The sequence below is a fragment of the Apteryx mantelli genome, chromosome 1, assembly GCF_036417845.1.
Source record: "Apteryx mantelli isolate bAptMan1 chromosome 1, bAptMan1.hap1, whole genome shotgun sequence".
NCBI lineage: Eukaryota > Metazoa > Chordata > Aves > Apterygiformes > Apterygidae > Apteryx > Apteryx mantelli.
The window spans coordinates 29,506,604-29,532,965 of NC_089978.1; the positions used below are offsets into that span (position 1 = coordinate 29,506,604).

The following is a 26,362-nucleotide window of genomic DNA, read 5'->3' on the forward strand; positions in this document are numbered from 1 at the left end:
TTTCCTAGCTAGAGGCTTTTAAATAATTAAAATCTCTCAGACAACAAAGGATAATTACAAGCAGAAAAATGCTACATTTCTGATAGAGCTCTTCTGTTATAATACCAGCTTATTATTATTCTACATAGATCAGTCTAATTACTCTGCTGTGCAGCAACTTCAACAAGTCTGTAAGTCTCATGTATTATCTCGGTAATTGCTAGACCCATAAATTCACAGATAGGTTATCCAACAAATCGGGACACTATTTAAAAATGATGAGTTGAGTATATTCATTTTCTCCTACTTCAGAGTTATTTATTTGGAATATATTTTTTTTAATTGAAATTTTCTTTCTTTGGATTCTATATAATATTGTATAATTTTTAAAGGGTTGAAAACAAAAACTAAAGACCATGGCTAAAAAAGATTGCTAAATCCTAGCAGCTGAACACAAAGTTTAAAGCACTAATGTTAGATTTGGACAACAAACCTAATAGTCAAGAACTTAAACTACAGATCTAGCACTAACTTTTAATATTTAGCTAGATATACAGTGATCAGTAATTTAGAAGCTCTAGTAGGAAAACTATTCAACCTGCAATGTGGGTTTTGATGAATACTAGTCTGTCATGATTTAGTGTACCGGACTTTGCCAGCTACATTGTATATACATGTGTAGTTAAATTTCTTTTGTGGAAAATTTCATAATTTATTTGCAGATTAGAAAAAAAGCACATTTTAAAATCTTAGGAATGTGAGTCTTTCTTTTATTTCCTTGTTTTCTGCATGATCATATTTGAGTTATCATATGAAGAATCAGTGTTTAAACTCGTTAATCTCATTAATAGATAGTTGAGAAATAAAAGTAAGGCGATAGCTCTGATAAGGATAAAGATAGTTTTCATTAAACAAGAAAACAAGATGGCTGAATGAGAAGTCATGATCTTTTGTTTGGCTTGTGGATGGGTCATCATCAAATCTGAAATCAGTGCTCTTTTGCAAACCCAGTTAGCAGGAGATTATATGAAATTCATACGGCTAGTATTCACACAGCAGCTTCAGCAATTGTATTCTCCAGCTCAGGAGTTTACCATTTCTAAAAGAAATTGTATTTTAAAAGAAGAGGAGGTGGCAGAGAGAGCAATTTAATACTTTACAGATGATAGCTAATTTGAGTATCTCAACCTGTTATCAATATTTCATCAAATTTTCCTTAAAAATTAAAATATATTAAGGATTAAGGAAAGAAGACTCAGTTACATTAGTCTGAAATAGCAGGGAGTTCCAAAACTGCCCAGTTGGGCATCCAATTTCTATTCACTGTATTTTCATGCAATATAAGAATTCCAACAGAACATTAAACCGATGAATTTAAGGTGTAGTCTGCAAAAGTAATAGCCTTTTAAAGGTTAATCAATATAAAGTATTAAAATTAAAGTAGGGACAGGACCATCTGTGGCAGATTCTGTTTCTCAGACCTGGCCCTGCACTGTGCAGCGTGGGGAATGCTACCATCTGTGTCACTTGCCAACAGCTCCAAGACATGCTTCTGTACCCAGAATATGGCTTCTGCATCAGGGCTACCTCTTCATCATTCAGATTTCTGGGAAAATTCACATCTGGACAAATCCAGCTGTGGTCTGGTTTCTTCATCTTTCCAGAATAATGCAAAAGAATCAGAACACATCAGAGAATTCGTCCCTATGTTCTGTACCTAAAAGAGATTTACTACCAGAAAAACAAGAAATAGGAACAGGTATATACTGAAAATAATTGAAGGATAAGAAACAACTTACAGCAATAAGCTGGTAAGAATTATTCATCATGGCTATTAGCATGTTGAGTAGAACAACCAGAGAGATTACATTATAGGTACCAAACATGGTGGCCCCAACAAATTCAGTAAATTCATGCCTCGCTTTCACATTGGTCACATACAGATTGATGAGTCCAAATATAGACCAGAATAATGACTGCAGTGTTTCAAATAATCTGAAAAACAAAACCCAAAAGGAATAGCTGTGTAATAAAAGTACATATACTTTCCAGATTGCTCAGTTTTTCCCCATACACACAAAGTCCTTCAATTGATTGAGATGGATGATATTCATCACAATATAAGCAATATATGTGGACATAGTTTTCTAGGGAAACACTGACTAAATATCTCAAATCTGAGCCTCTATATTTACAATGACTGAATCTATATCAAGTGTGTGAATGCACGGATGAGTCTATTGAAGCTTCTAAGGGATAAATACAGTTTTAGATATCTTATTTTGGACACCTATCTTTGGAGCGTTTTGACCCTTTGCCTGGACTTTAGGGGGTAGAACAAGGCCCCTAAAGTAGCTCAGCAGGGGGTTAAAATGTTTTGGGCATCCTTGTAAATATTTGGTATTGACAACTTCTGCAATTTCCACTGTGTGTTGAGAGCCATTGAGATAAAAGGAGTTCTAGAATTACGAGGACATTATTATCATTAGCATATGTTTGGTCTTGTAAAGACTGAAGACATTAAAAAGATAAATATGCCATTCTCAAATGACACCGTGCTTTCACAACTAAATGATATAATATCTCTAGGGAAGTTTGGAACAGCAACTAGGAAGCTAAATAACAATATCCAACTTTAAAATATCCTCTGCTTGACATAATTTCACTTTTGTACAATGTACAGCTGCACTACAGTGTGATAAATACGGGCCCTGGTGAGCCCCTTTGCTCCTGAGAAGTGTTGCACAAGCTTTTCTATTCGTCTGATCTCACATTGCACATTCACTGGAAGAGGCTTTTGCCATGACCTCTGTCCTGCTCCTTCATCCTGGACACCAGCAGCAGGCAGGTTATCCTGGAGAGCGTGTGTGGGCCAGTGTCATTGTCCCCAAGCCACAAGGGACAGCAGCAGGGGAGGCTCCTGGACTGCTGGGACTTGTACCTCCCTGTGCAGTCCGGCACACGGAGAACCCACCACGCAGAAACAGCCAAAACGTAACCCTTTGGTCCTTTTCCCACTATGTGATATAATCTGCAAAAAGTAACTACCATGCAACACAGTAAAGCGTCCTCACTACCTTTCATTTCCCAGGTGAATAATATTGCTTCCCTCCATGATCAGCTCTGAAAGATTCCTGCCTTGTGCTGCTCTGTTCAGATCACATAGCTGTATCCGCTCAAAAGTTAGATTTTAGACCTGCGTAAGATGTTGTTAATAAGCAAAATGATAAATATGCTGTGTCTGAGTAAAGTTAGTTGACTAAGATGATATGAAAGGTGTTTTTACAGAATTGTTTGCTTTGAGGAGGATGCCATGGATAACAAGTATATTTTGAAAACAGCCTAGATAGGGTTCATAGAATGTAACAGAGAACAGGTATTTATTTTAAGACATCAATTCAGACTGGAAGTTGAAAGATCAGTTAGAAAATTAGCATTCATTTGATAGTGTTTTGGTACTAAAATACATTGTAGAACAGACTCAATGAAGTAATTTTTTTTTTTTTTTTGGAGTGAAAGAAAAAATAAACTTTAAAACAGAAATAAGAATACAGCATTTGAGTATTTGGAAGAGAGTCAGGATCAACAGAAACCTGGACTCATTTGTTTTTCCTGCCTCAGTTTGTCAGGTGTGCAAGGAATCTTCATATTTTAGAACACCAGCCTTATTTAATGTCCACAAGTAGACATAGAAGAAATACAGAGCAACAGCTGCCTGGACATGGGAAATTTAAGTTGGTGACTTTTTTTTTTAATTCTAAGTATGTATTCTCTTATCTCGCATTGTCTCCCCCTCCTCTCCATTTTATTTTTTATCTTTTGAAATATGTTCAATTGTACAGACTTCACTGTGGTGTAGGGTGAACATTACCAAAGACTGATGTATTATTAATATATATTTTTTGTATTATGGTAATTCTTGGGAGTGCCTGTCAGGATGCCACTGTAATACCAATAGAGAACAAAAAGACAACCTCTTTCCTAAAGACAGCATCTAAGTGAGTAAAATATCGGGGGGGGGGGAGGGGGGGAGGGGGGAAGAAATAGATCAGCCACTTACGTTGAAAATGCATTATTCTGCTTATCACATCGTATTCCTTTGCAGCTGTCAGGTTCATTTGTCTCATAGTAGAAGTACAGCTGATTCAACCCATTTGCAAAAGCTAGCAGCACAAGGCAGTATATGAAGAGAAACTTCAAAATGTCCAGCAACATTCTTCCTAGAGATATTTGCAGAGGTCCCAGGTGAGAATTTGCAGTGAATAATGAGATCAAGCGTAGGGAGCTAAAGATGTTTGCGATTGCAAACAGTGCCTCAGCCACCAGTGTTGGATGCCACATGTCCCAGCTCTCTCGTGGAACTAACCCACTATACTGAAAACAAACAGAAGGGAGAAAATTACTCCTCTATTTTTATGCACAAACAAGTGTGTCAGTTTCCCTATGAGCCATTCAATTTGTTTGCACAATAAAAATAAACCTCTTTGGGGAAGTAAAATGTCTTTAGGAGAGTTGTTTTTTTATGTTAGGAAAACCAAAAATGGCTGGTATCTTTGTACTTATCCTTCCTTTTTGTCCACAGGATGGCCTATGCTTTCTCATTTTTTGCCTGTGTTTTGCATTTGGTTATGATTTTTAGTATAATAAAAGCATGTCTGACCATTCTGACAGCTAATAAAAGCAATCAGTTTTGAACATCTGGATTTTTAGAATTACAGAAATTTTCATCTGCAAAATCAGCTAAATTACTTCTGAGAAGAACAGTGCAGATAAGTCAATGATGGATAGAAACCTGCAAAAACTTTGGCAAGCTGAAAGAAAACATTTTATTAAGGAACAGATATATATTTCTTAATTGCTAACACTGGACCAATGATGAAAAAGCTGTTTATTAATGAACTGTGGCAAAATGCTTATTTATCTCATTATCAGACAGTCTGATCCTTGGAACTGTGATTCTTTACTGTTCCAGCTCTACTAATAAATTTCTTGAAGATGAAAGATGTTACTTTGAACTAAGGCTTAACTATTGTTGCAGGCTTATTATTATTTATTGGGTCTCATTAATCTGTTTTACAGAACATATCAGAGGACAGAGGTATGCTATCAATCTGTGCTATGAAGCACTCTAAAACCATGTGATAATATAATATGAAGCACAGTTTAAAGAGTGCATCTTTACTGACTCTGGGCCACCCAGATGCAGCCTTCAGAGCCATCAACTCTGTGCCCTTAGTAGTAGTAAGCAGAGGGACCCTTCCCTGTCACTGAGGCCAGATGAAACAGCATAGCCAGCCGTCACAGTATTTCCATGCCACGCTTACCCTCCAAAGAAGGGTGACTGCTTTCAAATTGCTGACTAGGACTGGGGATGGTCTGGGATAGCGGCAGGTGGCACCAGACCGCACCATGCCTGGGTTGCTCTAACTGTCTGGTGACATAGGTGAGAGAATTCCAGTGCCCTGGATCAATCCCTGGCACAGCTTTATTTACTCATACCCAAGCAGCCACATCTGACAATTTTGTGGATTTTAGGGTGAGAACTGGAAAACTGGAAAATAATAGCCCACTATAGAGTTAAGAATCACTGCCTTGTGTTTCAGGCACCAGAGGCATTCATTCTCTGTAGAGCAGGGAATTAAACCTGGTCCTGCTGGAGTCATAGGTCAATACTTTGCCTATTAGAGTATCCTTTCTTCTACTGACCGTGTTGTAAAACCACGTCTTATTGCATTTGACATTGTAGCTCCAAGAGAGATGCTATTCTGCCTCATCTGCTATTACCCTTCAGCTCTGTTCTGATTAATTCAAGACTGGTGATGAGGTAAGAGCCAGGAGAAAACAGAACTGAGTTTCCAGAGCCAGTTAAGAGATAAAAGCAAGAAGAAAATGAAGAAGGAAAAATTTATAAGATCTATTGAGAAAAGAGAGGGGCAAACTCCTCAGCATCTTTTCTATGTCTTTCTTTGAATAATACTATACAGTATACTACTGTGAATCCTGATAGCACTTTACAACCCTGGTATATAAAAACTTGCACCTATTAAGTAACTGGACACAACTGCCAGTGCAAAGAAAGATTAGGTACTGCACAGTACAATATATGCTCAGATTAGACAAAAGAACACCCAGTAAGGGTGAATAAGGAAAAACACACTGATGAAACAAGATTTTAAGAAGACATTTGAAAATAGGAGGAGATGGAGTTCTTGGTAGAGAATCAAAAAGCTTCAAAATGCAGGCATGTTTTAGGTGAAGGTGTGTAGTAGCAGATTCCAAGGAAATTAAATGAGCAGGAAAAAAGAGTAGAAACTAAGAAAAAAAAATCTAAGTAAATACTTTCATGAGGAAAGCATGAAACTACAATGAACAAGGATAGCTATGATGCAGTAAGGGAGCAAGGAAAAGATTCTGCTGGTCAGGTGTAGACAGCTGCATCTGAGCACTCTGTCAATTCCTTTTATAGTCAGCAAAGAGAAATGGGCATTTCTAGAGTAACAGGAAAGCAAATATCTAAAATAAGTCATATGAGATGCTCCTTAATATTATCTTCCTTGATTATATGATGAATTGGTGTAGAGGAGAGGCTATTCAGATATCTAGAAAGTAGTTTGACAAGATGAATCCTATCTAACTTTTTCTAAAAAAAAGAAAAAAATGACAAGGTTAAGGAGGCCAACAAAGGGGAGAAGAAAAGACTATATCTTTGATATTCTGGACTGAAATGCAAGTGAATATGGATTGGACAGCAAGCTAATTGTGATGAGATGATTGGTACAGGGACAATACTCCAGAGGTTAAAAAAAGGACATATTATTTTGAGATCAAAAAATAATGAATGAGATGGTGAAATCTAGAAATGATAAAAAAAAAAGAATGAAACTGTTACTTTATGAGAAATGCGAATATTAGAGAAAAAAGAGAAATAAGACCTGTGGATTGATTCCCCCTACCTTTTCATCATTCCATGCTAGAACAGGGTCTCATACTCTCTCGGGTTCTTAAAGAATTCTTAATACATTATAAAGACACTCTAGTTATTGCAAAAGGCATGAATTTACTTCAGCTAAACTTAAGATGAGAAATCGGCATTCTTTATTAATATTAGAAGAAGAGCTTTTACAAAACCAATCTTTCTTGTCAGTCTTTTATAATTTTAAAACTCACATCTTTGCCTGGTTGTACAGGATGGCCAACAGTTGTTATAACTAAGTGCAAAAGAATTAACCTGCAAAACATACTTTTTTCCTTTTTTTTTGTCTAATTTAATATTTTCATTTAGTACAAAGTGTAGTTTTATGTCCCGTAATACTTTTGATGTTACCATGTATTCATTGAGGTTACATTATCTTCCATTGCTAAAATTCAGCTTGTTTCAATTTAAAGTCCTTGCATTTTAAAGGTCATAGGGGTCCTCAAATATTCTCATCAAAATCTTCAGTGTCAACACTGAAGGCAACACAGTGCCTTACCTCAAAAAGCTCCAATTTTAACATGCTTTCAAAACATCTTAACAGTCAACACAACCCACTCTGACTAATTAAAACACCCCCAGTTATTATTGCCTTATTACTCAAACAAAAAAAGATCAAATGCCTTCTTCTCTGTCAAAGGAAAATCAGAGGCATATTTCTGTTATTTCAGCTTAACTGATTCTGCCTTTCTTGGACCTAAGTCCTTTCTATATGGAGATACAGTGCAAAAAGTCTCATAATCATAAGCAGAGAGTGAGGGCTATTTTTTGGTTTTGAAGAGATATGATTTGAGAGACTGGATATAGTAGGATGAAAAGCAGTAAGAAGGGTGAAGATTTGCAAAGCAGATTCAGAAATGATCTGGGAAATGTTCTAGTGGAAAGAAGACAGCAAGTAAAATACCTATCGTCAACTGGCTGGTTGAAGAAAAATGAACGTGGCACATAATGGAAAATTAAGAAGAGCAAAAAATGAATTGAGCAGCATTCAAGCAGTAGAGTTTCAAAGTAAATGTGTGATGAATGTGTGATGTCACCCAGGGAATAAAAGATAACAATTCCTGATCCTTATTCAGAGGAATCCAAATACAAATCTAATATCAGAGCCATTTGCGAGAAAAGAGTCGGGTGATCATTGTTGTCTCATTAGGACAAAAGTCATGAATTGTAGATGACCAAGAGAGATGAAATAGAAATGTAAATCAGGGCTCCTGAATGTTTAACAGACTGTCTGACCTTGACCAAATGTGAACCTCTTGTTTCTGATAAAGAAAAAAGGTTAAATAATTTTATCCACTTCAGGAAAATACCTTTAAATCCTTTTCTGAAAGGTTATATGTGAATGTGAACTCTTGCTATTTTAAAACGTATGCCCCAATCTTTTCATTATGCTGCATTTCAGAGCAGCAGTAGGAAAGGCAGGGGGTAGCAAAGACCTTTAAAACAGTAGTTACACTGAGGAATGGAGTCTAGAATTTTTCCTGTGGGGGTTAATCCTCATATGTAAATGAACATTGGATCTGTGAAACTGATAAAACAACAGTAAAAATCATTTTACACTGCAAAGGGATAAGAACATGTCAGCTTCTGCAGAACTGGTGGCAGAAGAGAAATTTCATCTTATTTACTACTAGGCAGAGCAGATCTAACAGTTGTTGTCATTAAGACAATAAATATGGAGCCAGATGATGTATTTTTAGTTACTTTTCAGAGTTCCTGTCTTGAGTAGGAACCTGTTACCATACTACATGATGGAATGAGACAGCATTTCATGTCAATGGCTGAGACTCACATAATCAGTAAAGTGAACTTGCATGCAATCTCTAGCAGAGTTGGAAACAAACAGCACTGGGTCCTATGCTCAGGTTTAACAAATAAATAAAGCCAGCAGGGTCTGCATGTAAGTTGACATTGCATCTAACTTGACTCATCAGTACAAAATATATTATCCTTCAAAAACGTAAAAAGAACCATTTATTTTAGAGCACAATTATTTATATTTATAACCCTCCACCAAAACAGATATGCTGCTTAAAATCACTTATCTTGTACTCATATAAAACATGGGACAGGGCACTGTTTATAATCATGTTATTGTTCACAGAGAGAGCATTTTCAGTGGATACACCAGATAATTTAAAAAGACTCTGCATGTTGACATAAAATCAGAGACAAAAAGCATAGCTCTTTGAAATATATGAGATATACTCATCTTATTGAATACTGGGACTGAAACAGATAACTTTGAGTTATCTTCATAGTTCCCTCATCCTGAAATTACACTCTTTGGTGTAATTTATATTGGCCCACCAGCTGCTGTAAATAATATCTATCTGCTTAACTGCTGTCCATCAGGAGCTTTAAATGAGCGAAAACCAGTTTTTACCCTGGGAACATCTATCACACAGGTGGATTGTATGAGGGGACTCTCATCCTTTTATTCAAGGGAGTTGGTTAAAATGGTTTCTTGAATGATGGTTTTAGCTGCTTCACTGATTCACGGCAGGTAGAATGTATCTAAGAGCTGGGCTTATAAGTGTCATTCAGTAAGTAAAGAAGTAAGTAAAAGCTTGTATTTTAGAAAAACCTGTTATGCAAGGTTTAGCAAATGAAGATAAAAAGGTACTGATTGCATTCAGAATACTCTCAGCCTCATCTGGCATACACATGGGGAGCTCTTTTGCAGGCATTTGGAACAGATGTGCTTGGATAATAAGTTATGCTTGCATCACTTTCTTCAATACATCTTTCTTTTATATGCTGTGTTTCAACTGTTTACCAGAATTGAGGCTATTTTGAAGAAGAGCAAAAAGGTATTTGGGTGCACATGCAGTAAAACAGTAAGAGCTGCAAAACCAAAGATAGTGCTTTATGAATCATGTTAATTATGATTGTCATGCAAGCACTTAATTTGGAGAGTAATGGAAGTATGTATATGCCAGATACTGTCACCTTGGAATCTGATTACTGTAAGCAGAAGCTGTCTGGGAGATGAAAGGATTATAATGCCTTCTAATTAATATTATTCTAAAGTGAATAATTACCCATCTCCAATGCTTTGGAAGGATGCATTTTCAACTGTTTTGTTACATGGCTATTTATGACTGTTATGACTATTTATTTTCCAGCCACTCTACAGTAAGGCATCCTTCTGTGTAAAAAAAAAAAAAAAAAAAAAAAAAAAAAAAAGGGGGGGGGGGGGGCTGTTCATCAGCTTTAAATGCCAGATCTCCACACACTTTTGAGCCTCTTGCTCTTTCAGGCAAGCAGCTCCAATTTTTTCTTGCTGAGAAAGTTTCCAAAGGTATGCGGTCAGAGAGCCGGCATGCAGACCCTTATGGATAGTCACCAAATGGTGGGATAAATTAGAGAGGCCCTTACATTGCTGTAAGCTTATGCTGCAGCCGGAGCAGCTGTGGTTTGAGAACAGGGAGCTGTAACTAGCTACTTGATGGCTGCCTCCTCTTCTCCTCCTAGCCAAAAGGATCTTGGCAGAGAAGAGTCTCGTTCCATGCATGTGGGGTAGCTGGTGGCAGTGATCTTGAAACAGCTGAAATACAACACTGATAGAAATGGCCAGAAAAAATGGGCTTGTTATTTTTACATGGATGTGATGAGACCTCCATGACGGATGCTAAGAAATGCTTTCATTTCCTTTCAGATGTGCTTTCCTTACATTTGGGACTATTTTTCATTTTTACAAGGGATTTCTGTGATATTATGGATTCATGTTGAATACATACAAATGCAACATGTTCTGTGGCTTTGGAAAGAAGGGTGGTTTTGCTGGAAGAAATTTCAAACATTGGAAATATAAAGCTATTCATAAAAAGTCCATTAAAATGGTGAGATAATGAACATATCCATATCCTGAAGTTATGCATGGTGGGTTAAACTGTCTTAGTGGTAATAACTTCTCACTGAAAAATAGGCAAAGACCAACACAAAACATAATTTTCTGCAGATACCCACACTAAATACTAGCAAGAACATGATAATATGATGATTATTCAGGATCAGATAACAAAAGATTGCCTGTAGCTTACTTTTATCCTGGTTTAGCTTCTCATTGTAGATGCAGTAGATTTAATAACCACATCATGTATCTATATATCTGCACTGTTAAGCCTAAGAAACCATCAAATATAGAAGAAAGTTTAAAGAAGCATAATCTCAGTTAGCTTTAATACTTATCTGAAAAAAAAATTACCTTTGAAAATGCAACAATTTTCAAAGAGATTGTTGCTAAGTATAAGGAGTTCATTACAAAATCCATGAGGTTCCACCAATCATGAATGTAGTCCTGTAGTCCACCATCCCACATCTGTTTAATTTCACCCCAGATAAAACCTGCAAATAGAACATAATTCATTAAGCATGACTATTAACCAAAAAAGGCTATAACTATCCTAGACACTTATCTCACAATGGATTTAGTTTCCTTTGTTAACTATAAAGGGAAGATGGATGAGTGGTCTAAATTGCGCTTAGGTGAAAATTTATTTTCCTGTTAATTCTTCCAAACTAACTTGTCAATCAAGACAAAAAATCTTCTGCATGTACAGGGGCAATTTCTTTTGCTTCCTTTGATCTGTTTTTCTTTCACATCCTAATAAGTATAAAAAGGGTCTGAAAACCATTCACCACTGCCAACTCTGCCCTTGGATTTCTGCTGCAATGTAATTCAAGCTGGAATCTTCATGACTGCAGGAACCAAGCCAACTTATCGGTTTGTTTCAACTGGAACTAACACTGTCAGGAAGAGGATTTCTATTGCTGTTGTCAACGTCGAACTAAAGTCTCCCTTTTTATAGGAAAGAGCAGTGTCTGCAGCAAAATATTTTTAGTTGGTTCTTTCCTTTGGGACCTGAAGGAATGGAAACTGTTTTCAGGTGCGCAGAGCACACATTGCTCTGGACACAAAGTGGTACAGAAATATTCAGCCCCAACTGGAAATACTGCAAGTTGTCTGACATGAGCTCAGTTTAACAGCTCCTGAGACAACTGCGTGGAGACTCTTTAATGCTATAAACATGAAAACCTCTCTGAACAGGACATGTCACATTATTGTATAATATGAAACGTTAAAACACACAAACAGCAATGGTACATTTAGATGCATTTTGTGTATATATCTATATATCTACAGAGGTTTTTAGTTAACAATACCAATGACACTTTCACATCTTTCACAATTCTTTTTTTCAAAGGAATTTCTTTGTACTCAAAGATGCAACATTTATGGCAAAAGAGACCACTCACTTATGGATGCTGAGATACAAGTCAACATGGCTTTTCATCACCTGGTTATCACATGTTGCTTTAGAAAATGTTAAACAGATTTCATACAGGGACATATAGAATCCTGCATTGTTCTATTCTGGGCTTAGCTTTAAACCGTAACATTTTCACTTAATCATCTTCTAATTGACTGCACAGAAATCTTGTGTGTTATCTTAGACATGATCCCTAGGAGGAAATTTCTTGTGTATTTTCATTTGTGCCAGGTAGTGTTTTGGGGGGGAAAGAAGGATAGGGAAGATGGAGTACAGTTTCATTTTGTAGTGTTTTGGCTTGAGTCCTGGCTACTTTAGAAAGGAAAGGTTCCCTTCCTCACTACCTTGTCCCTGCAGATCTCAGCCACATTTCCACCTTGCTCCTCTGTGTTAGCATCAGTAATCATGAGCCTTGGGAGTATCCGAATCATCCAGCTGCTCCAGCACATTTTGTTTTAGTAGGGTTCATTTTCAGCTACACCAACATGCAATTTCAGCTGCCTGTAAGGCTGGAGAAACACATTCTGAAAAAGGAGCATGGTGGGAACACATGGAGCAGAAAGTGGGACAAGCTCATTCTGGTGTCTACATATTAGGTTGATTGCAGCTCTACCTTTAAATGAGCAGATAAAACTGATGCACAAAATACAGCACTTTCAAGAGAATAACATTTATTTTCAAGCTGCAATCAAGCGTGATGATTCAAAGTTGGGAAAGAGTAGAATATTATTGCATGACAGGAGTCAATATCCAGTAACACAGCATCCACAGTTATTGTTAAACTGCCTGAGTGCCGTCAAGAAGGGAACACCTCTTTGCAGGGCCACTTGGCAGACTCCTAAATGCCTGTCAGTTTTAGCCTTGCATGCAAAGAATTAATCTTCTACTCTTCAAAGAGCTGATCATTCTCAACACACAGTATGGTCAAGACTAGAGCAGGTCTGGTTCCCCCTTCCCTCCACAGTCCCCTTCAGTCTTCAACGAGCAGGCCATGGACCTGCAAATATCCCTGCTTGCTCTTTTGCTGCACCATAGACATGACTCTTCAGCACCAGATCATAGAAACACACATTTTGTGGGTTGCAGTATACTCCTCATGTTTCAGACACTACCCTGAACTACCACTACTCAAACCACAGAATAGCATATAAAAATAACCATTACACCACAGGACCCTGAGATGTGGCTCAGAGAAGGCCCAGGGCCAAAGGCTGTTTAATGCAGATTATGGCCCCTAAGCCTCAGTGTTAGAGAACAGTTCCTTATCCTGTTTTATGTAATACTGTAGCTTTAGCCCCAGGATCTTGATACTTGGAAGACGAATCAGATTCAGGAAACAGAGAGTTGCACTGATAGAAAAATTCCCAGATAAGAAGACTTTACAGAGATCCATACACACATTAATAGAACTAAATTCTTTTCTCATTCATCACAGTTAAGCATTCCATTAAAAATGTGCTTTAAAAACAGAGCAAAAATAGAGTGTGATGATTAATAAGACAAATAATTAAGGGAAAGCAGCAACTTTGGGAAAGTCTTTTGCTGAGATATTCCCATGATTCACAAACAGCCAAAGATGGGAACTGACACAAACACAGCAGCGCTGTTCTCTGCAAGAGTGTTGCTCAGCATCACATGCTTTGACAGCACTGACTAAAATATAGTAGAATTATGTACAGACTAAAAAATAAATGCTGACTAATGCTTCTGCATTTGATCTGTTTTGTAAGTCAAAAGCCAGACTGTTGTTCTCAGCACTTCCTGCGCTTCAGAAAATGAAAATATAATTGCAAAAGTTGACATTAACAGAGAAATATTGACCTATTACAGAATTCTTGTTGAAGAGAGTATATGGCTGTTGTAAAACTGATAATCATAAATGAGAAGCAACTAAACCAAACTATCAGTAATGCCAAAGTCGTCTGGCAGCTTGAAGTTCTCAGAGTACACTTTGACATCTTAATGTTGGTGGTTCTAATTTTTTTTTTTTTCTGGTTCAAGGCAATTTTTAGGTTCATTCTGTTGCATAACTTTTTCTTTTTACAAGCAATAATGGAAAACTGGAAATCCTACATTTTTGTTGACCATACTAGAGATGTGACAGTTTAGTCTTTCTTGCCAGTCAAACCATCTAAGTGCAAACTCTGTAGATAAACACAGTTACTGAGATCTTATGGTACTCCAAAGAACCTGAAGCTGGGCTGAATCTGTTTCACTGACTGTAGTGGAGAAGACTTTTTTCCATTCAATCCTAATTGTTCTTTTCTCTTCAGCAGCTGACACATAAAAAATTCAGTAGATCGGTCATGGAGCAATGCAGTTAGTGATGAGATTTCTCTTACCTACAGTGCAAAAAACTCCATCTGAGTTAGTCACCCTAGATTGCCCTTATAGTCAATGGAGAGAGAAAATCAGTTCTAGTGGCTGGCTCAGAAGTAGATTCTGCACTACAGATGTCTACATTTGGTCAGATGAATTCCAGCCTTGATGTCTGCTCCTCATGCAGGTTAGTGAAAGGGTGAATGGAAACTCTTCAGTGAAGCAGAACTTCATTTAAAAAATGTTGGTTCATAGAACTCCAAATGTTGCATCTCTGATTCAGTGAGCTTTTAATAAATACAAAACTTGTGGCAGACTTCTGGAGATTCCCTTGTTTCTAGACAACCCTGTCAGGTGTCCTGCTCAAGCTTTGGGAAATCCAAGGCTTCAGCCCTGGGCAGAAAATCCGTGGGCACACTGCTTTTGAGCACTTTCACTGCTTTAAAGGTGAGAGCCTGGGAGGCTCTAACCTTGACTTGCAAGGCTCTCAGGGTCCCTGCTACTGAGACAGGATTTGGAACCAGGAGATTCTGTATCTGCTGATGCTACTGCTTTGGGTGTCAGGTGACTAGGTTTGAGACCCATGTTCCAGACAAATGGATGTTATATTTGTGACAGACACGCAATTCATGCATGCATAGTAGAGCTTCCCAGATATGTCAGGTACCAAATGCTTTTTTAAAAGGGAAATCTTGGAAAGTAAAAAATGCCAAGATGGATTACCAAGATCCACAACTTCAGGGGAAGCCCACGCTGAAAGCTGAGGTCAGTCTTTGGAGCTGCCAGGTCTCTACTGCTAGGTACCCTGACTGGTGTTTAACTGGAGCAATGGATGCTCAAAGAACTGGAGCAATGGAGCCCTGTAAGTCCTCCCAAGTCTGCCTGGAGTGTTGTCCTACAAAAGTGTACTCTGAAATCCCAGAGGCCTTCTGCAAAGTTGAAGACTTCTTGAAGGTCCAATTGATGGAGCTACTCTGAGCAAGGAACCTCAGTGATTCCAAGTTACCCTGTTTGGGATTAATTTGCCATTTTGAAACTTATACTTACACAGCCAGAGGTCTTGAAATTCTGTTGCAAATCATAACTATAACAAGGAGCTTTTTACAAGAATGAAGGGTTGGGAGGAAGGAGTGAAATCAGTTCTTCTCTTGACATATTCTGATGCAAAATACCAAGTTTTTCCTGTTACATTCACTGGGAAAATCAGGAAAGGTCAGGAAAATGAAAAAGTGAAGAACCCCCCCACCTCTCCATGGCACCATCATTCTGCTTTTATGATTTATTTCCTTTTAATATGAAAGAATCAACACTATGTACTCTTCCACCTTATGGAACAGGGAATTAAATTACAGAAATTAAAAGTGAGACTTTTAAACATTTGTTGGTATTGTTTATAACTAGATGTGGAAGCAGTAAGAGAGAAATAATAACATGGACATTTTGAAACAGGTTGAGATAATAGAAATAAATTTGATTAAGCATCTCATAGATTAATGGGATAAAATAGATCTAAAGTCAGGGCAGGAATCCCACAGACTGCATGAGGCCCTGCGAATGACAGACACAACTGGAAAGTTTCTTACAGCACTGTGAGGTACTACATAAGCAAGCTGATCAATGCAACTATTTGACTTAAGTCCAGTTTGTCTGGTATAAAAAAAGGAACTAAAATTAATCAGATAAAATGATTTTTGAGAAAAAAATGGAACCTATGAGTTAAGTATATTTTCATTTTGCAGTAAACGTTTCTGAACTTTGATGAAAAATGTTCCTTCTACTAAAACAAACCCTACATATTTTAAAAATAAGTTTCGCCCAAACCAAGATGTGTAAAGGTAAAATGCTGTCTTACTGAAGAACGAAGACATTAAAATTAGAAATTTCTTAGAAAAATGTCATTTTTAAAAATCATTTTTTCATTCAAATTAGTTCATACTTTCAAAAAGTCAATCTTAAGAACTGAGGAATACATATTTTATACTACAGATGAGCAATGTGTAGATTTGTGTGTATACATATACACATCAATATATACGTACTGATAACACTAGCTTTTATTTTATATTTTTATCTATAGCTATATTGTGTGTGTGTGTGTGTGTGTGTGTGTGTGCACATGTAGGTATTTGTGTTAAAAATGTCAGTTAATTAAGGCATCAAATGGAGCAGTGCATTTAGCGATGCACTTAGATTTCAAAACTATAATTCCAGTCTTGAAATCTTCGGACATTAGACACTGAAATACCTTTTAAAAAATATGGATGTATTTTTCTGTTCATAAAATAAGACTCAGCTTGCAAACTCACATCTTGCAACTCTGAGCAGGGCAACAGCTCAACCATCTTAGGAATATTCTCTGCCCTTTTGAATAAAGCCTGGGGTTAGACCACAAAATCTCTTCATGCAGGCTAGCAGATAACTTTTAGATGGTAAAAAGTCTGGATCTGTCCTGACTGATCTCATAATCAGTTCACTGAGCTACCTATGGTTTTACTCTTATGGAACACCTCTCTCATTCCCATGCAAAACAAACAAACAACAAACAAACAACCTCCTTCACAAATCCATTCAAAGGTGGCATTACATTGTAAGACAGAAAATCCTAGATACACCTTGGCTAAATTCTTATCCTGTACTAAATCTTGAGCAACTACAAAAATTAAATAGATTTTCAAGCAACTGTGGAAATTCATAAAAATGTTATCCCATCTCCACAACACAAACATTTGGAAAACTGCCTTCCATTGTTTATAAATCTAATGATGATTAATGCCTCCTTGTAAATAATAGTGCCAAGATTTGTCAAAGAAAGGAATAGAAAAAGCAGTGTTTTGAACTATTTTTGTTTTTTAAAAAGATTTGTGGATCCCCAGCTAGTTTTGGCCTCACCTTTCCCACAAATGGTTGGTCGCTCTGTGCTATTTTTGTTCCTTGCCAGTAAGAGATGGGAAGCAACAGGCTCCTCAGGGTGAATCTTTGCATGCCAAGTTCAACAACAACCTTTCAGTATGTTTTTTGGAAAACATATTTTCACTGGACTGTAAAATAATTTAACTGACAAACTCAGCTTTGCTCTACAATGAGACCTAGAGTTTTTCACAGGTACAACACCCTCACCAACAAAAAGTGAGACAAGCTGCTAATGATCTAGAGCTCTCTGAAGCGAAGGGAAGTCAGCCCAGGGAATTCAATGGGCACTGGTAAGGCTTGAAATCTCTCTTCTATTTTACATCTGGTCTGATGAACTGATCTTTGCTGAAGGGATATGAAGGTGATAAGAGGAACCTTCAAGACGCATCCTGGTGTAATTCAGGGGTTCCTAATCTCTGGGAAGTAGTTTGTCAAGAGAAGAGAGCTATTTCAAAGTAACATACCCAAAATCAAAAGCAGACCACCTGCTTTTTCCCTGGGAATAATGAAACAGGTGTTTGAGAGGGGAACAACAACTCATACACATGGTATCTGGGTCCTCTGTCATGTCAGACAGATCTGGGAGTAACGCTGCCAGAGGCACCATGTATGCCCCAGCTGTTTTCGCAGGATGGTGATACCCAAGCGAGCTAAGTCTGGGAATTCATTGTTTAAATAATCTGTGTGTACAGCTCAACACTGAGAATACTTAATTCACTCTTTGACTTCACTGTCTTATCTGTAAAGTTCAACTTAATCCTTTCCCTCACAGAGGCAGTGAAGATGAGTTTTAGTAATGCCTGTGCAGTACAGTGAAAAATATCTCTTTAAAGAAAAAGTATATCTTCATTTACTGCTTGTATGTCTCTATTAAGCTCAACAGGTTTACATGAGGAACAGGGCATGCATAATTTTATTCATTGTCCTTTAATCTCCTTGACTTCATTGAAGCTGTTTGTGGCAGGCATTTGTCAAAATTGAGTTGTTTACTATAAAAATTACTTTCTTGATTTCACAAAATATTTTCAGAGAGGATGAGGAGCAAGGCTTGTATCCTAATTATTACCAGAGAGCCTAAGTGTTACCAGAAAGCCTTAACTTATAAATCAATGCGTAGCCTACAAGTACAATCCTGCAGTCTAATGCTAATTAATGTGTTGTATCTCTAAATATCTGTATATTTTTTATATCATTATTGCATCCTTTTTATCTGTTAAGCTGTATGATCATAATGTGAAATATTTCAATACTAGTGGAGCAAGCACAATGGTACTTAATTGAAAACAGGACTGAGATTCAAACGATTTATCAGGATCTTGCCAAAATCTGATTCCAACAATAAAATATTCTGGCTACATTGAAACATCTTGTTCAGTTGAATATTTGCTTACATACGATCTTTTTATATCATGTTGTAAAAACAGAGTGCTTGTCTGCAGTTCTAAGACATTGCCTGTGGGAGGGAAGTTTGCCATAGCTAATAAACGTGTATTAAAAATGAACATTCAAACAGTCATTGTTAAGGAAGGGAATTCCCTTTATTTTCTATACTCTATTTATACACTGTAAAAGGCCAGTAAAGATCAGGCCAGAGCAATGATCCACCTAGCCTAAGCCCTGACTCAACAGCAGTTGATATTGAATGCTTAAGGAAAGGATTTGAGGACAGAAGAAAAAAGTAAAGGTTCTTCCAACTTCCAGGCTTGCTAAGTTTATGAATTGCCTAAACCAGAGATCGCACTTCTGTCACTGTGATTAAGAGCCACTGATTATGGCTGATTATGACACTGTGGATGGCATTCAGTTGCTGAAGCACAGCCTGCAGTTCCATTTTAGATGAAAGATATATTTCCAAAGGCTTTTCAAATTTAGGGTAGATTTTTACTGGAATAGCAACAACACATTAAGGCCTCCCATGTTGAACTGGAGGTTATGGCACTAATGAAAGAGTTTTCCCAATGAAAAATTCTCCTGAATCTTTTGTAATAATCAAAACAAGGTATTTTTCTTTGGCCTCATTTTTGGAAATGTCAAGACCATTCTACATAAATTTTACACACATAAATATACACATATTAGCCAGCAGCAACTGAGTGAAAATTCCTGTTATGGCAAGCTTCAGGTGGTCCTGACAACAAGTGGCTCTCCCGATGATTAAATAAACAACATATGAGTCCAGTTTTGGGACCCCAATAAAAAAGAGATATTAACTAACTGGAGTGAATTTAGTGGATGGTCATCAAGATGATGAGGGGGCTGGAGCACATGATGTACAAGAAGAGGGAGCTTGGCTTGTTCAGCCTAGAGAAGAGAAGACTAATGGGGATCTACTAACCGTTGTCCTCCACTAATGAAATTGCAGGTTATGAGTAGATCAAGCCAGAATTGTCCCTGAAGTGGAGAGCAGAAGGACAAAAGGTAATGGTCATGAGTTACAGCATGAGAAATTCCAAATGGATACCAGGAAAAACAATTCACCAGTGGTTAATCACCAGCTCAGGTTGCTGAAAGAGGCTGTGCAACCTCCAACCTTGGAGATTTTCAAGACTTGACTGGACCAGGGCCTGAGAAACCAGATCTGTCTTTGAAGTTAGCCCGTGCTGAGCAGTAAGTTGGACTAGGTGGCCTCGAGTGGTCATTATGTGCATTATTCTTCTTTCTGCCTGAAGCTGTGTTCCAGCTTTGTCTGGGCTTATTTTCCTCCACTGCATTGTATTTGTCACTACTGGTTATGTACTATTTCATCATGTTGGCCATATTATCCTTTATCTCTGCTCCCTGGAACAATTCAATTAGTACTAACTGTTCAATTTTTTACACAAGGCTTTCCTGACCAAATTTAGCTTATGTTGTGTAGTGTGTTTGCCACATCTATGCACACTTCATTCTGAAGTGTCATGTTGCGCTATCATTTTAGATGTACTTTTTGCTCAGTACGAACAAGAGTGTACAATCCCGTATATTCTGCTTAGAAGATTTTGTGTGCAGTTTTCACTGTTAGCAGACATCTACATTCTCTGTAGATTCACATATTCTAATAATCTGTATGAAACATCCTGACAGAAAAAACCAGACAGGGAACGCATTGTTAAAAAGATCCAGTAAGGCTGCATTCCTTTCCCAGGCAATATTCTGAACATAACTATGATGAACATTTAAAGATGCCCATAAAAGAGTATAAATCTCATCAAAACAAATTTGCCCCAAAATGTCCTTTGCTACAGCCACCTTGAACAACTGGCAAAAGAGCTTTTTAACCACATCTGCTAAGCACCGAACCCTGCAACTGGTTGTCAGCTTTCTAAACTGACCTTGGTAGCACTCCCTGGTGAGCTGACTGTCCACTGAGAGAAATTTTAGTGTGGACACTGCTATGTCTGAGGCTAGGATTTAGGGCAGACTGGAGCAGTATGGCAAGTCTGTAAGGATTAACATGATCCTTATGTGAGCTGCAGTCAAGGCGCATAGAGGGTGAGGATGGGCCTTTTTTCACTTCCCCTTTGCATCACTGTTATCATGCTAAAAGGCCACTTGAGAACTGGTTGGTGGAAAATAATGTTCTTCCTCACCCTTTCACCCATGGGTTTGCTCTTTTCAGTCCTTTTTTTCAAAAGCAATAGGTTCTTCAGTATAAGAAACAGGTCTATGTTTCCATACTGTGAAGCATCTGGCACACTTGGGAGATCTGAATTAACAGCTAGTAAGAAGAACCAATTTCATTCTCCTTACCAGCAAAATCTTGTTTATTCTTACATTTGTTTAAATGCCAGGACAGCAGATTCCTGCTCTTGCCAGGAGATATTTCCACAACTGTTTCTTAAAGCTATAGCATTAGCCTTGTTATACTGACTTATTATTCCACAGATAATCACCACATGTTGTAATAACACTGGTGTAATCATCTAATTGTGTAAAAGAAAAAAAAATAATTCAAAAGTTTCCTGAAGTGACTTTTTTAAATATAAAATTGATAGTCTCCATGGAAATGTAGCCTGATACAGGTTTTTCCTCTGAGCTTCCTACTCTAATGGCACTTTTAATGTGTGATAATTATGCACATTCACTCTTCTATTACATAGTAGTAGGCAAATGATAATTACTGTTTGATTTTTGGAGAGTTTAGATAGTTATGGACGATCTTGAAATTTCGTAAGTTCTATGAGGTATATGTATGCTGAAATTCATGTTGAAGAGAAGCCTGGAAGCTAACACTCCTCCTTCTCTATTCATATTAAGAGAGGTAGCAATTAAAATGCAAATTACATGCAGAGCTATTTTAATGAAGGAAAGAAAAACAATTCTATTGTTTAATATGTTAATAGCTTTGAGGTGTGGTAGCTGCTCCAAGATAACCTTTGCTTTGGGAAAAGGGTTTACTTGGTTACATTCCCAATTTCTGAGTGAAACTGCAACTCTAGAGCTGCATTAGTTTTGTCTCACACTTCAACACTTTTCATCTACATCTAGAAAATGCAAATATATATTTATGCACCTTTCTGTCTTAGGCTCCCTGGTGTAATTCAAGTGCTACATTTATTGTTTTTAAGGATACTGCTTAACTGCATGTTATGCAGTTAACATAGATGACAGGTTAAACTGTGGCCAGGAAACTGCCCTTAGCTTATTGATTATGACTTGATAAAACTATTTAGTTTATTAACAGGTGACTGGACCATACATATCGTTTGTATGTACGTAAAAATGCAAACAGCATTTGGTAGTAGAAGTTTTGACTACATTTAGGGCCTATTTCTTCTCAGCTCTCTGCAGCTGGTGAAGACACATTCAGGGGCTCATCTCTGATCTGAAGCATCCTGTGGAGATCCCTGTCTGTCTCCTTCGAGCATAGAAGGAGCTTTGGTACCTAATGAATTTCCTGAAAGTACAATGGATGAATCCAGGGCCTTATTATTTGTGTGGGTAAAGACACTGGAAAGCTGAACCCAACAAACTTGAAACTGGAAGCGACATGAAACCATTAAAGACATTACAAAAAGATACACTCAGTTGTCCATCCTTTGTGGTCTTAATCAGAAATCTCTGGAGTGGACCAGCTGGTCCACAGGCAACATCGTAATTTGCTTTTTCTGCCACCCTTGGTAGGCTGTGAGCAAATGTCTTTGACACAACACGTTGCCCTTCAGCCAAAGGCTAGGGATCGTAAATATATCATTTTAGATGTAAGAGATTTTGGAAAGCACATGTTTCTCTGAACATCACAGTATAGATTAACCATAAGCTGTTTGACCACATATTATCTGAGTCTTGATCTTTATTCATGCTAGTGAATATTTCTGTATGCAAGCTGTTCCTTTGACTTGATCTGTACTGCTTGTGGAGGAAAGGCTTATTCAGCACAAGCAGTAGTGACATAATCTGACCATATGAGTCTACACTGCAAGTATTAATACTGTTTCGGTCATCACAATTGTCAGAGTCAACAGCTCCTTCAGACAAGTACTTTGGGGTGCGGCGTTACTTAAACCCTTGTCTAGGCAGTGTTAAAGGTTGAGGGGCAATGGAGGTTCTTCTTCTTCCCACTACTTTTTTTCTGGGGAGGAATTCTCCAGCTCAGTTTTAGAATTGCCTTTAGCTAAAACTAAACCTTGCCTTTCTCAAATCCCACTTTTTTTTTCTGGACTTCAGTTCCTTTTTTTTAAAATTAGGTTAATGATACAACCAACTTTGGATTGTCAAGGGTCTGCGTGCCAGCTATGCATTTGTTCCTATTATCCTTTAATCTCAGGATACTGTGAAAGCCGGGTAGATATTCACTACCTGGTATTTTGGAACACCAGACAGCAAAGCTGCTACTTTCACCTCTAGTTGTAGAACAGTGAAGAACAGACCCCTGTTTTGCCCCAGTGTTGGAGCATTTATTTCTAATGAAGCAATATATCGAACTAATGGGCTTTGTATTGGTTCCTTATTTCATGATGGTACAAAACTGAGCAAATTTACTGGTGAGATATTTTTAATATTTAAAAGTGATTCCCACGCACTGAAGTTAGGCTGGCATGTCAGTATGAAACGGTGCTCTGACCAGACAGCCAGATTAATTCCTTTTCAATAATAACACTAGATATTGTTTTTCTAATGTTAGTAGCAATATTTACCTAGCAAAGGACAACACACCTTACAGTGAATGCTAGTGGTGGGGACTGTGTTATGATGTGCTATCATAGGGAAAATCTCAGAAGGCAGTTCATTTATGGAAGCCAAGTCCTTCTGAGAGCTTCCCAACAAGTAGGAGTACAGACATAGGTCATGCAGACTTGTTTGCTTAAGCAATAGACAGATGTAGTCCTACCTCCTGCTTCCCCTCAGTGGGAAAGTGCTCTACTGAGGAACATATAGTGGAAAAGTCACTGACTCATGCTCCTCTGGAATATCAGGCACTGCCAATTAGTGTATTATAAATTCAACACTATAAATTATATCATCGATGATGCCAAGAGCCTTGTCAGCTTGGTTGTTCTAAAAAAAGCCAGGTGTCTAGGAAAAGTCACAAAAGTGTAGAGAGGAAGCATCTTAATGGGAAGCTAAGAGTGTTAAAAGCCCGTTAGAATATTTCGAAAAAGTGTGTACATGAACTTGTCTATGTGATGAAAATTTGAATAAAGATATCAAATTTAAATTCCTGTGATTAAATCTATCATGTCCTTCTTTGTACAATTTCATCTTGGTCCAGACCAGGTATATTTGGCCTAGCTTGGTTAGGAATCAACTTACGTTGAATGAAATGAGCAACAGGGAAACATGCCAAGAGGGATACCATCTAGCAGGGAAGACAGGCAAGGATAGAGGAGACCTAGAATAGTGCATTCCAGTAGAACAGAGCAAACATACAGTCAGACATTCAAGGTTTACATGACCCAAGCAAAATAGGATTTCAATAAACCCAAACTGAAATGTTTATTTTAAAATATCAGGACGGAGGGGTAATCTTTTTCCCCATTTGAAAAATTCTAGGGGATTCTCTCATTCCTTCTGATGAGAAAATATTGTCCGAAGTTGCTTGATCAATTTCCATCAATGATTTTGCACAGAAAAAGGTTCTGCATGCATATTTTAATGAAAATATGCACTGGACCAACACTATTTGCAATAAGCGTCTGTGATATTAGAAACATGCTTTACCTTCATAAATAACTGAGGTTAGTGATAACACCCTGCAAATGGCACTGTCCCTCATTCTATTACATGAAAATAATTGCCAAATACACAGAAGAAGCCCTTTTTTAAAAATAGGCCTGCAAAAAAAAAATAAATAAATAAAAAGGACACTTAAAAGAATTTGAACAATTTCTGTACTGGAGAGAACAGGTATTAAAAAGATTATCAATGTTTATGTTTCAGGGCACAGCTTAATCACCAGGCAGGAACCCCTGATGTCTTTTTGTTTCCCTCAGTGTAATGTATCAGCAATACTATTGGATGGGTAGACTTTGGATTTTTAAATTCTACCTGAGTAGTCTACTACTCTCCCTAGGTATTGGAGTGTAGGACAATACTATATGGTACAATGCTCTAATGTATCTTCCTGCCTCAGGAATGCTTGGCTGAACTGCAGGGGTCAAAACACTTTTCATTGTATTTTCTTTAGTAATACATTTACCCAGGACCCACGGTAATATCATCCACTCGACGATGGTTGGTGGTGGTCCCTGCATGTTCAAGTCAGACCTGTCAATATGCTGAGAGGCAAGCAACAGCAGGAACAGAAAAGTCAAGTAGGACGCAGTATGGCAGATAAATTTGATAAATGGCTTTCTGATGAACAGCCCTAATGGGCTTTTGGGAGCTATCAGGTAGCATATGGAAAAGACTGGGAAAAGGAGTCCTATCACAACACATGTCAACATCTTCACAGCCCAGTGTCGCCTCCTCCATCCAGGGAACTCATCATACCAGCGGGATGCGAGCAGTTGCTGGCAGTTGGGCTGGGCAACAAACTATGGAGAGAAGAAGAAAGGAAGACAGTTATTTCTATACTACTGCTATTATGTTATTTCCATGCTACATTGGTCGCAGGCCCTTACAATAAGTAGCTTTTGGGTAGATATAAAAAAATCCACAGCCTGTGCAAATCCCCTCATACTGGTAATACCAGCAAGGCGGGACTGGGTCAGACCGTCCTTCCTTCAGTGTGAAAAGCATAGTATGAATCCCCTGAAATTCACTTTTCACAATAAAGCTTGGCTTCCCCATCATTAAAGTACGCAAGGAGCCAAGGGACTGTAAAACACAAATGCCTCAAAACCTTTTTTCAAATTTGAATACATGTCTGCAAAGAATGCTTCCATTATTCACCCAGCAACACTTGTATAGAATATGCAGAACATCAGGTGAAAGTCATTATAAAAATGAAAAGCATGATGTTTGTTACAAAAGCATAACTGAGATCTTCAAACAGTGAAACTCAGTTTCATGGCCAAAAAATGAACTATCCTCAGTATGTTCCCTGTTAATTCTCTAAAAAACAGGTTTACATACTTGAATACAAAACAAAACTCTAACAGAATATTACATAATGCTTGCACAATATGAACTAAGCACTAACATTCCCAGTGCTGTTTTGCTTCACTAATCTTTGTCAGGTTATATTTTTATCCTGTACAATCTTTCATGGTCTGTCTGTTCTCCATGATCTAGTTCCCATTTTAAATATGTGATCCTTAAAAATGATTTCAAAAAAACGAAAAGTCAATAAATATTTCATATTTTTCATCTAGCTTTTCAAAGAGCTTTAGGTATATTCCAAACTTTTTTGTCATATTTTTTCTTTGATCACTAGTTCCTGTTTTTCCTAATGCTTTCTTTTACAAAGGGGACACAGAGTAGCAGTGTGCTAGAGTTGAGATAAGAGAGATAAAAAAGAAGCAACATACACATGAAAGACCGA

The 26,362-nt window shown here is 37.6% G+C and overlaps 1 protein-coding gene across 1 annotated transcript in view; it reads right to left on the reverse strand.

The window, feature by feature from the left end:
• The window catches only part of TRPC4 (transient receptor potential cation channel subfamily C member 4), a 151,552-nt gene that overhangs the window by 14,376 nt on the left and 110,814 nt on the right, over nucleotides 1-26,362 (reverse strand). The window contains exons 4-7 of the mRNA XM_013948339.2: nucleotides 25,076-25,412; nucleotides 11,163-11,302; nucleotides 4,040-4,353; nucleotides 1,779-1,974 (exon numbers count right to left, since the gene is read on the reverse strand). Coding sequence (XP_013803793.1) covers nucleotides 1,779-1,974; nucleotides 4,040-4,353; nucleotides 11,163-11,302; nucleotides 25,076-25,412 — 987 coding nt within the window. The remainder of the gene's footprint in view (nucleotides 1-1,778; nucleotides 1,975-4,039; nucleotides 4,354-11,162; nucleotides 11,303-25,075; nucleotides 25,413-26,362) is intronic.